Source organism: Sitodiplosis mosellana, unplaced genomic scaffold, assembly GCF_009176505.1.
Source record: "Sitodiplosis mosellana isolate CC-2019 unplaced genomic scaffold, AAFC_SMos_1.0 Smas_scaffold_2, whole genome shotgun sequence".
In the NCBI taxonomy this organism is placed as follows: domain Eukaryota; kingdom Metazoa; phylum Arthropoda; class Insecta; order Diptera; family Cecidomyiidae; genus Sitodiplosis; species Sitodiplosis mosellana.
In genome coordinates, this window is record NW_022595245.1 from 2,543,622 (window position 1) to 2,555,725 (window position 12,104).

Below are 12,104 nucleotides of genomic sequence, written 5' to 3' on the forward strand. Positions count from 1 at the left end.
GGTATACCAGTTGTTGTGTTCGTAAATTTTATTCATAAAATTTAACAAAATCATTGAGACAAAGCGAATTCAATGCAATTTAATTCATTTAATTGGACATAAAGTCGAAAATGTAAATATATTTATGCGTTTGCTATGGACCGAAGAAAAATATGATACAAATCTAATAACAAAATGAAAAAACATGAGTCAATTGTAGATGAAAGAACCACTATTTATAATGTGGTGAAAGAAAAAAGCTTAAAAAATTCGAATTCGTTATTTTAATGTTTCTTTGTGAAGAACGTTCAATATTAGTGTCATATCATCACGAGCATCGACTTAAGGATAAACGATGAAGGCTGTGCGAGTGATCGGTTGGTCGGCTTAAATGTCCAGCAATACTGGTTTCGTGTCTTTGGCGCATTTCAACATCGAGTGAATGAGTTTGACGAAGCCAGTGTCTTTTGGTTTTTCCAATCCGCGCAGCAGGCGATTCTTCATCACGGCCACAAATTCACGGTTACTTAATTGATTATCCACTGTGGAGCAGAGAATCAGAAATTGAATTAAAATGGAAAAATGAAATTAAATCTAAAATAGATTAAAAATCCAACAATAAAATCAAAAAATGAAATAAAAACAGAATTGAATTGAACTAGAATCAATCAAACCAATCCGACTGTGAATCAGAATCAGAAATTGACTGAATTGACAGAATTAGAAGAATATATACATAAAGAGCAACGAATCTTACAATTCTCATCGAAAATAGTGAACACAACATCGACAACATGGTCGGACAGCTCCACATGTGCCACAGTCTTTGCTACATGTTTAAGTGTAGCCTGATCGATTGAGGCACCGGCAATGTGATAAAATGTAAGTGCTGTGTCAACGTCATTAATGTTATTCAAAAAATGGAAGAAATCCAAATAATCTTTCAACGAAATGCCGGTGCCATGATCACGGAACCGCTTCTTCACTCGTTTCATCTTCTTTGCTTTTTTCTTATCCGAAAGTCCCGCATAGGCAAGCAACAGTTCGGCAAAATCACTTTCGCTAATTTTGCCTTCATCCGTTGGATTTTTACGCCGAAATTCCAGCGACAAAATTTCACGTTGAATTTGCTGTTGGAAATCCAAGAATTTCTCAATTGTCAACTTTTTGTCCATTTTTTTGCCAAAGAAATATGTGGTTAATGCTGAATTGACGCCCTGTAAATCGAAAAGAATGCATCAGAATTTGGATTGGAAACTTCCATTTGAAAATTAGAATTAAATTCATTTCATTCCAATGATACGTACTATAAAATCCTACAATTTTTTTTTTCAAAGACAAAAAAAGCAATTATTCACTAGTAAAGCAATATTTTTACTAGAAAAAGAAGCGCAATAAAAACGTGATAATGTAAAGCTAATGTGAAAAAGTGTATTTTGTTTAATTAAAGTGCAGATTTATAAGCCATCAAAAAGAAGTAAGAAACAAATTAAATGAAATCATGTGAAAATGAAAACAAAACGCTAAATCATCTGAAATGAATGAAATTACCTTAAATGTATTTCCCGTGTTTGCATGATCGCGATGGCGACTACCAATGCTCGTTTGTTTTTGCACCAATGTGGCCACCTTTTCGAACTCTTCGCAATCAACATCGCCGTCCCCGTTCAAATCGAATAGGCTATATTACATGAATCAGAGGAAATTAATGCGAATTAATTATATGTGTGTTTTGAGTTTTAATGGTTCGTTTAATAGTGTCGTGTGTTTTTATTTTTTCGCGTAAGGGTTCCCAGTGGAGTGTCCAAATTATATGCATTAAGCGAATGGTCAAATTAAATGGGCCTTCCTCCATTTGGGTGGTACCTGTAAATTCGTATAATTTTCATACCGAAATGCAATCTCGAAATGGCGCCTCGAAGCTGAAATGAAAGAAGAAAACAATCCGAATGAAAACAATGGAATCAACACAAAAATAGAATGCTTTGTACTTAATCCTAGATGGCATTTTTTTCCGTTGAGACAGAATGAGTTATTGTTTGTTGTGTATGTCAAAGGGAAGCATTGTTTTTGTTGCTTTTCATTTGAAAGCGAATGTCTTTGTTTGCGAATGGCAAAATAAAGCAGCAACGGTAACGTTGTCATCGTTGATCAACAATTCTTCAAAGCTAGTGGCATATCAATGACCATATGTTTTTGTATACCGCCGCCGCTCGCTCACAAGAGGAAAAAAAAGTTGGAAATTATTCTCTTCGTGGAATTTCCTTGGCATGAATTCATGCCACATTTTCTCGTTCATTTACAACAAATGCAAAGTGTTTGGATTCTTATCTCTAACGTACAAAAATGAGGGTATAGTAAACAATGAACGGTATAATACAACGATATATACTTATACACCCTCTCCAGTGTGAGGCTCACTACGTTCGTGATATCAAATACACCGACCACATGCTAATCACGTTTTCCCGAAATGAAAATAATGGATATGCGCAAGACGGCATCGATTTGCCAAATCATTCCGTGGAAGAACGACGAAAAAAAAAACAAAGAGAAAAACGGTATACGTTTGCCGTTGTTATTCCAATTTCTTGTGCCACGTTATCCACTCACTGTTTTGGGCTTGAGGAGGTCTCAAACACAACCACAGATTGCGAACGCGCTTTTTGAACGAGAGAGAAGATGACAAACGCGCTTTTGGTAAACGGCAAATTTGCCTGTGTATCAACACACAGTAGCACAGTCGAAAGCAACAGAGTCGGTCAAAATTACCCCTCAAAATATTGTGAACAGCGACATAGTGGCGTCAATACATACATTGGCAACAGCTCTCCATTTGAGCGGGAATGGTTTGTGTGTGTATGTATGTTTGCGTGTGCGTTGGTGTTATCGCACAAGTCTCTCTCGCAAATCCAATCCACCAGATGATGGAAAAACTTTTTCCACACTCACACAACGGCCAAACGCGACAGTGTATGCTTGCTATTATCATTGTCCTTAGTCATAGCCCATCGATGTGTGCGTGAAATTTGCAAAACACAAGTGCTTGGCAATCGCCGTGCGAAGAAACTTTGTTCGTTCTGTTCTCAGACAGCCATCGCTGTGCAAACAGTTAAAATCGTGCAGATTCTGTTCACGCGCGTATTCATTCAACCAAATTTCTTTCGGTTTTTTCATTTCGGTCTAATTTTTTTATTCTTCATTTTTAAATTTGCAAAGCGAACAAATTTCGACTTAAGATTGTGATAAAAAAAAGTTAAAAGATAAAAGTGAATTGGCCGATTAATTGGAAGCGACAGAGAAAATGTGATTATTTTTTTCGTCTTTGCCCAACGACGACGACGACAAAAGACTCACTTGGAATCATCGAGAATCCACTTTGGCTTGTATATTAAGTCGACGTAAGTGTGTTTTTTTCTTTCGATTTTATTGATTTGCATTGACTAGATAAGAAAGCGAACAGGAAGCCTACAATTTCCTGCGCCAATGGCGATACATTGATAAGATTTGAAAAAGACAAATGAGTCAAGAGTGGAAAAAAAATATATACGGGATTATTGGTATACCGATTTTTCTTTTGTTTCGGTGTGTTTGCCGATGCCGTAGCTACTTGTATGATGCGCGTGATTCATACTCTCCGAGAAAAGAAAATTCGGTAGCTTTTCGTGTTCATTCCACTTCCAATCAGATGATTCGAGAAACGACGCAAAAACCAAGCAATCGATGGATTTGTTGCATTTTCTCCGAATAACTACTAAATATAGCTCTGAAAATTTGTGACCCGACGCCTTGATTTTCTTCTTCTGCTGCTATTTCTTTTCCTATCTCTCTCTCGTCCAATTTTGAAATGGTCAGTCGACACATCATTGAAATGGATTTGATGATTTTATTTGTGTAAACCAGTAGTCGCAAGTCATTGCATGTAGCTCGCCTGTTCACTCCACTCCGCTCCATACCGTTCGCCGTGGTGTTGCAAGAGCAACACAACTCTTGTCAGGAAAAAGCTTTCCAAGCCATTTCCATGATGACGTCAAACAATGCCGTTCAACAACGTCATTCATGTGTCTTGTGCGAAACACGTACTAGCCCCCTTTTTCATTCGTTCTCAAATTGGGTTTCCCTATATCACCGAACTCTTTTCCATTTTTCGATTCAATACGCGCCATTTGAATGAAACAATCGACATGTCGAGCACTTGCAATCATTCAACCGCAGAAAATTGGAAAAAACGAGAGAAGAAAAATTGGAAAATAGAGAGAAAATTGACAAAACCCCAAGTGGCTTTTAAATTGAATGCACAGCAAAAAAAGGCCGAAGAAGAATGTGAAAATGCATTCGAAAATGGGTTCATCGATCCGACGAAATAGTAAATCAGTTGCGAATGAAAGGATGAAAAAAAGACGTAAACAATAGCAACAGTCATATAATCGTGCACAGCCAGTCAGTCATTCAATTTATTTAAACATTGAATGTGTTGCCCCCATGAAAACGATTATTGTGTAAGTTTTTGAGCATAGCTTTTTTTCATTGTTTTTTCCCTGTTATTGTTGTTTTGGTTTTTTTTTTCTTGCCTGTTCACGCGACAGTTCAAACAACACACATTCTGAGTGTGTGTATATGGGTGGGGGCGGAGGAGCGCGGGCGCGTGAAACAACCAAGTGAGCGCCACCCGTTTATGGGCTTTGATGGTGTACACACCATTTGATCACGGCACAATCGTGTCACCTCACAGCTTAATTCTTTATTGTAATGAATTAAAACGGTACACACACATGACATACATGCGGACGCAAGGAAAGCAACGACGACGATTACGATGACGAGGACGATGTCGAGAGAATTATCGCAGTTTTTCGATTGACGCGATTTTCAGTTTTGAGCTCATGTGGTGCGACGATAACACGAAAGAGTAAAAACATACCGCTATTAAATATTTAATCGAGTTGATTGTGAATGTAAATGCTATTGCATGCGATATGAGCTCCCTTGTTCTGTAGCTGGCTTGCTGCCTGCTTGAATGCCTTTGCCACCAAAATTAATCGAGCAGCCGAGAAAGGAAAACAATAGAGAGAGAGAGAGAGGGGGGGGGGGGGGCAGGAGCGTCGAAGATGGAACGACACCGAGTGAAAATCGAAAGGCAACATAAGCGAAAGCTCAACAAAACGGCTCGCCATTTCACTTTCACAATCAGCGTATGGCATGTTAAGTAACTATAAAAGCACAGCACCACGCTATATTGTCCGTCGATATATCGGCTGAAATGTGTGTAATTTATCGAATGCAGAAAAAACACATGAAAAAAAAACGAGAAAATGAACGCAAAATAAACCCGCCGAATTGAATACACAAACTTCGGGCTGAAAGAATAGGAGTAGGAAAAAATCGAAAGAAAGAAAAAAAAACGAAAATAAAAGTGAAGCCAAACAATAGTGCGCTCCCATAAATTATTAGTTACAGGTGTTCTTTGTTGCTCACATTGAAGCCATGTTCTTGTCCGCTTCTTCATGTTCATCGTTTATATTGTGTTGATCGTCATTTTCTTCAAAACTACCAGCTTCACTGTTCGGCCGCTCGAACACACACACATACTTGGGGCTAAAAACACCACTGAGTTGTGCGCCAAAAACTTTCCACTCAAAATGGGCTAAACTATTTCTCGAACATCGATTTTTAAACGTCTAATTAATTTAAGCTTACAGCAAATTAATGAAAAGCACATTGAACTCGGTCGACTCGATTGCAATGTGTGCAGCACGCGATTTAAACGATCTTCCAATAGATTTTGCGATAATTTGTTACAACCCCAACCACCACAACAAAAAACGTTCATTCCGTTTAAAAATAGAATGGGTTATTCTAATAGAAGACGGTTTTTTCTTTTCTTTTTGTTTATTTAGAAGCGTCGAAAATGGCACCGGACAATTGATGGCAGAAAATTTTACTTAGTAAAGGCCATAAATAAAGTGGTTTGTTTGGGCCACCGCCGCAAACAACACGGAAACTATATTAAAATAATGAATAATCACAGCATTAATATTGGACAACAACACGGGCAACGATATTTCGAATGAGGAGAGAGGAAAAAAAATGCATCCGACCAAAATGATGGTATCGATACAATGTACGAAAAAGCGACTACAATTGTGCTTAAAAGTTTTGCTCATTGTGTCAGTCATTGGGATTTATTTCATTGTACTGTTACGTGAATCGTTCGCCGCATGGGAATCATCATCTTTGTCAACGGTTTCAATGACATCCGCCGCCGCTGTAAAAAATGGCATCAATGGAAACGGAAACCATTTGGGCGATGAGGTAAGTTATTACGACTCTATCGAAACCATTACGCCATGCTTAAAAATACCCCAAAAAAATATTGAACCGAAAAATAAACACATCCAGATAGAGAGAGAGAGAGAGAGAGAGAGAGAGAGAGAGAGAGAGAGAGAGACAGAGAGAGAGCGAACGACAACGAATAAATGGGACTGCTTTGCAAATTGCATGGCATGTGCACTGTGCATTCGTATTGCAATTTTTTCCCATTTGAATATGCACAAATTGACATCAATGGGAAGGCATAAACAAATACGCAATGCATATTAAATCTCATTTGAATAATTTATGATGGCATTCTGGTTATGACCGAGTAAACATTTATATACCGAAAATTTTGTATTATTTCGCAGAAACAGCAACAGCATCGGCAACGTTTGCCATCGTACAAACGGTTCAACTATCATAAATTTGGAGCTGGGGGAGTTTTAAATAAATCAATAAATCGTGCTGGTGTGATGGGAAAAGCGACGCAATATTCACCAGCACTCCCAATTCCATCCAGCACAACGACTGTCAATCCAATTTATGAGTATGGCGAGGAAAAAGTGGCGGTTGCCGAACGGGCATTCCAACAAAGGCGAGATCATTTGTGGAAAACTTGCACCAAATATGATATGGTTGACCGATATCCGCCAAATGCATGGGAATTTTTCATTTCATCTGGCCACGGTATTGCATGGTGTAATGTTTTTAAAGCGGCCAGCTCAACATGGATGTACTATTTTAATATATTAGGCAAGTGTATCATTGCTATAGTGCTATTGCTGCTGCTCGTGCAGCCGCACACATCATTTGCAATTTTGATTCATATTTCAACGGCGAGTGGCACGAATTGCCATTTGCACTTAAATAATTTTCCATTTGCAACCGACAATTTATGTGGCAGCCTCTGACTCTGTTTATCATTTTCATTTTCAATTTCACTCACACACACATAGGCGGATATGATGTTCAATTTTTGCAACGCACCAAAGCATCACCACTCGAATTGGCACGCAAACGTTTTCCACGACCATCTGACACCGAACTAAACGAAGCACTCTTCAACTCATTGTCATTTCTTATAGTACGTGAACCGTTCGAACGACTTTTATCCGGCTATCGCAACAAATTGGAAAGTCGTCGCAACAAGTACTACAAACTATTGGGCGATCACATCATTAAAGACTTTCGCAAGGGAAATAAACGGGTAAGCAATTTCCTGAGTCTTTTTTTTCCTACTTTCCCCAATTTCTATCTATATCGTTCTTTATTTCTCCATTTTTCAATCCCGTGTTGTCTTCCGCTCACGCTCTCGCGCCAAGAGAGCGGTTCAATTTTTGCTACTGTCAAAACTTTATTTTACAAATTGTTCGTGCTCTGTTCTTAATGTGACGGGTAATACGTGTGCATGTGCGTGCGCTCTTTTGTTCTCGTTGCAGAAACCGCCTGGACCAACATTCAAAGAATTTATTTTATTTTTAATCGATAACTATAAGAAGGGAGAACGTTTCGATGAGCATTGGACGCCCATCTATTCATTTTGTACGCCATGCAGTATTAATTACACTCTAATTGCCAAAGTTGAAACATTCCAACGTGATACTGAATACATTATTCGGCAAAGTGGTCTCGAGACGCTACTTTTGAATAAAATGCCAGCCGGCAAAAAAATTCGCTCAATCTCTAACGAATCGACGCATCAAACGGCAAAACTTATTAACAAGTAAGTGTGTGGTATATCAATTAAATGTGGTTTAAGTTAAGTGGATGAAACTGCAATTGCCAATTGACCAATGTCATGATTTTGTTTTCGTTGTGTTGACCATTGGCTTTTCCTTTGGTTTTTCATTCAAGTACGGACATTTACAATTTCCATTTCATTGTCATGGAGATTGTTCAGCTAACTTCCACCCATTTATTCAAAGATTTGATTGTTATTGAGCAATTAATCAGTGTCCTCGTCAATTTGTCTCATTTTCAATTTGCTCCTCATCTCTTTTGCTCAGATATTTTTCGAAGCTCGACGACGTCATTCTAACGGACTTATTGAAAATATACGGGGCCGATTTTGATTTGTTCGGGTATAACAGTACAAAGTATTTTGATATAGTGAAAAAATCGAGTAAACCACCAACAACAAAAACACCAAATGTTACAACTGTAGCAACAGCAAAAGCAACAGCAATAACAATCACCACCGTGTAGTGAAGAAGAAGAGAGAAGAAAAACGGCCAACTAACTAACCAACCGAAACAAAAACTAAGAGAAAATTGGTAGAAACGCGATTAAAAAGCCGAAAGCCCACTAAATTATTAAGATCGTTTGCAACGGACCTCTATACATAACAACAACAACAAAAAACAAACTATTTATAAATTATTTGTGAATTTAGAACGTATTTTTCTACAAGCCAAAGAAAGTGAAAAAAAAAATCATCTACGAGAATCTCATTTCGGCTCATTCAGGCCATTTTGTTCGATTCATTCATTGAAAACGAAAATTTATTGTATTTTAAACAAACTAGTTCGAGTGTATTGTGAGTATGGATGTCATTGACAGAACACTCAACTTTTTTGCATTTATTTTTCACTCTTAATTCGCTCGTTTTCCTGATTCATGTTTATTGATATGACTCATATAACTCATATACACATACATATACTATACATATATGAAATCGTTAGAGTAAAAAACACATATTTTTCACAAGTAATTAGATAGAAGTGCACGAATTATATGTATATTGAAGAGAACAGGTGAATGTAGTGAATAGAATCTATTTCCTAATTACGAAAACTTTACAACAACAACAGCGAACTAAAAAAAAAGGAAAAAACAACATCAAACAACCATTACCAAAGACAATGAGGCTGCAGTTCACTTGGGTGAATTCAGAATTCACTGGCAGAATTTTTTTTCTCTAAAGTTATGATGTAGTTAGCACGAAGTTCGTAAAATGTATTTTTTCTTGTCGGAGTAACGGGACAGCAAAGAAGGAAAGAAAAAATGAAGAGAAAAATTGGAAGAACAATGGAAAAAGAAAGAAAAAAAAAAACAAAATTGTGATGCATGTAAATTTAAATACGTTTCTGGCAGAGTTAACACGCAAAATTTATTGGACTACTTATAGCCAAAATTTGAACGATTTCTTTTCTATTTCGAACGCGCCAGTACTGTTGTTGTTGCTGCCGCAGAGATTTCGACTATGTAATATCTACTCAATTGAAAAGTCCAAATATTTCTACATTACTTTGAAGTACACGCGGGGAGACTCGATTGAAGCGAACCAAAGGAAGAATTGCTCTGGAATGTCTCGAAATGGAATTTCGATTTTTGAGGACAAAGCAACATCCACACATGCCGAGCGGACAGAATGGGCAAAAATAGCGGGAAAAAAGAAGAAAGAAGACAATCGAAACTCGAAAGAGAAAAAAAAAGAAATCATCATGATGGATAAAGGAACTGAAAAACGCTTTTGAATATTTCATGAATTATTTTGGCTTTGGTCCAAAATCGATCCACATACACACCATGCAATTGTCATTGTCGTCGTTGTTGTCGTTATCCCGCGCGCGCGATAGAGAGACACATACTCGTGAAATTAAGTTCGCCTTTTTGGAATTTTTGATATTTACTTGAAAATTTATAGATGTATTTTTATTGCGATAGAAAGAAGGAGACAAAGTGGAGCAATTCTATTCGATTTTATGTTTCATTTTTATTTGTGTAATGTCGTCGTCGTGATGGTGGTGGTGATTTAAATGTAAGAGACTATATATGTATGTATTTTTCAGTATCGTATCTTCTTTTGTTCGTTGTGTCTCTGATCGATCTAATTAAAGTTAATCAGCTAAAAAAGCCATACGTCCACACAAAATGGGATATGTCATTGTTATTCATCTCAGTGGAAAGTGTGTCATCTATTCTTGGAAGTTGATGTAATTTATATTGTAAAATCTCTCTTATATACAGACTGATCAATAAAACTGATGATATAATTAAAAAAATATAATGCAAAAAGCAAAATGGTGTCCAATTTATGTGCAATTTTGGGTTTGTCTACTTACTCGATAAAACGGTCAACAGGAAAATGTAATCGGAGAATGAAATTAATCCGTATGAGCCCAATTTGTAGAAGATACTATCTTTGTCCAAACTCAAATCAAGTCGTTGGGTGACGGTCTAATGGGAAATAATCGAACAATACATTTCAATAAAAATCGCATTAATGTTTTTGCCATTTCGAGAAAAAAAAAATGAACGAAATACAAACTAAACTACTAATGGATAACAAATCCTTCGAATCCACAAAAAGCATTCTCGAAACAAAAACAGATAGAGAGAGAGAGAGTGAAAGATAGACATTAACAACGGAAAAAAGAAATATGTATAACGAACCGGAACATTCGAAAAGCGATAAGAATGTTTTGATAGCAATAGAGCGTAAGAAGAGATAGAGTGTGTGTATGTGAGTGAAAGAGAGAAAGAGAGAGAGAGAGTAAAGAGTGTAAGTGTGTGTTGTAACAGAGTGAAATTATTTGGTGGAAATCCGCTTATAGGAGACAATATAAAACTGTTTGCAAGATTCTTGCAGCGAACTTTATGTTCGAATTAAGTCATGAAATTCGGAACGACAAATATATTTACTACAGTGCACAGCAGCAGAGAATGGGAGAGAGGCGCGTGCTGCAACCAGTTTTAGTGTCCTATGAAAGCGGAGGCCATCAAGTAAAAAAGCAACGAAGTCAACGGAAAATTCAGTTTTGTTTTGTTTTAGATTAGACAAAAGACGAAACAATGTGCTGAACACGATTCTCATGCCATGTACAGAAAACAGAAAATATAGCTATAGCACACATTCAGTTAGAGTCTTGAACAAGTGCAACCAATAGATAGATAGATAGAGAGAGAGAGAGAGAGAGAGTGTGTAAGCGACAAAATTCGATTGGCGCGAGGCAAAAGAAACAACAGGCTAAACAAAGTGTGAGAAAAAGAGGCTCTAATTTGACAATTCCGTTTCAGTCGGTGTGCGGATCCAATTAAAATGTATTCAACTATCTTGTGCGATATTTTCTATAACTATTCTTTGCTAATTCTATACCGGTGTTCCGATGGAATGGTGATAGAGTGAGAGGGAGTGAAAGTGCCAGGGAAATTGAACATTTGAATAGATTACTACACTACTTTGGATTTGTGTGCGTTATCTATGGTTCGTTCGCTTGCTAACTCACTTTTATTGCTACAATTTTTCTTTCGGTTCTGTTTGCTACGTGTGAATGTGAGCGGAAAATCGTGAATATAGTACATCGTTTGCAATGCAAACGGAACAGAGAGCGAAAGATGAATAATGAGAAACAAAAATGAATAATAATGAGTCTCGGGGTGTAAGTGTAAAATTTTCCCTTTTTTATGCAAAACTAATGACAAACACTTTGCACTGTGCAAATCCTTTTCACGGTTTTTGTTTTCTCTTGTTTTTCGCTTCGAAAGAGAAAAAAAGATGTATTTAAAACAACAAGAAGACACACACAAAGATTTAGATTATCTAAACAAAAGCTATTTCATCATTTGCATTTCGTCTAATTGCAACGATGATGAATAAACATGACAAATTGGATGACACTTCTTTTTTTTTTCTTGCTTGCGCTTTCTTTTGAGTGGCAAAAAAAAGAATTTTCGCATTATGCAACTCATTCGAAAGCCGCAGGCACTACAAGTTTTTCGTTCATGTATGAGTTTGAATGGGTGTGCGACTGAACTCTGTGTGTGTGTGTGTGTGTGTGTGTGTGTGTGTGTGTGTGTGTGTGTGT

At 37.1% G+C, this 12,104-nt stretch overlaps 2 protein-coding genes across 5 annotated transcripts in view; one reads left to right on the forward strand and one right to left on the reverse strand.

The window, feature by feature from the left end:
* Positions 1-13: 13 nt before the first annotated feature.
* Positions 14-12,104, reverse strand: part of LOC129565252 (calcium uptake protein 1 homolog, mitochondrial-like) — a 15,810-nt gene continuing 3,719 nt past the window's right edge. For both annotated transcript variants that reach the window (XM_055439912.1, XM_055439913.1), the window contains 5 exons: positions 10,362-10,476; positions 1,871-1,901; positions 1,531-1,660; positions 737-1,196; positions 14-521 (listed from right to left, as the gene is read on the reverse strand). In XM_055439912.1, coding sequence (XP_055295887.1) covers positions 367-521; positions 737-1,196; positions 1,531-1,660; positions 1,871-1,901; positions 10,362-10,476 — 891 coding nt within the window. In that variant the 3' untranslated portion in view covers positions 14-366. The remainder of the gene's footprint in view (positions 522-736; positions 1,197-1,530; positions 1,661-1,870; positions 1,902-10,361; positions 10,477-12,104) is intronic.
* LOC129565253 (carbohydrate sulfotransferase 11) lies at positions 2,718-10,303 on the forward strand. Of its 3 annotated transcripts, none has more exons than XM_055439915.1 (6): positions 2,718-3,380; positions 5,877-6,291; positions 6,669-7,047; positions 7,251-7,501; positions 7,734-8,017; positions 8,301-10,303. In XM_055439915.1, the coding sequence occupies exons 2-6, from the start codon at positions 6,067-6,069 to the stop codon at positions 8,497-8,499; spliced, it is 1,338 nt and encodes a 445-aa protein (XP_055295890.1). In that variant the 5' UTR covers positions 2,718-3,380; positions 5,877-6,066; the 3' UTR covers positions 8,500-10,303. The 3 variants fall into 3 exon arrangements, with proteins under 3 accessions (XP_055295890.1, XP_055295891.1, XP_055295889.1); XM_055439916.1 differs by having other exon boundaries at positions 2,723-3,380; positions 6,663-7,047; XM_055439914.1 differs by having other exon boundaries at positions 2,724-3,380; positions 5,880-6,291; positions 6,663-7,047.

Excerpts from the sequence above, each read along its gene's own strand:
- LOC129565253 (XM_055439916.1), top strand. The coding sequence starts at position 6,067 with ATGCATCCGACCAAAATGATGGTATCGATACAATGTACGAAAAAGCGA. Across the intron at positions 7,048-7,250 it reads GTACTATTTTAATATATTAG|GCGGATATGATGTTCAATTT; the intron begins GCAAGTGTATCA and ends ACACACACATAG. Across the intron at positions 8,018-8,300 it reads ACGGCAAAACTTATTAACAA|ATATTTTTCGAAGCTCGACG; the intron begins GTAAGTGTGTGG and ends TCTTTTGCTCAG.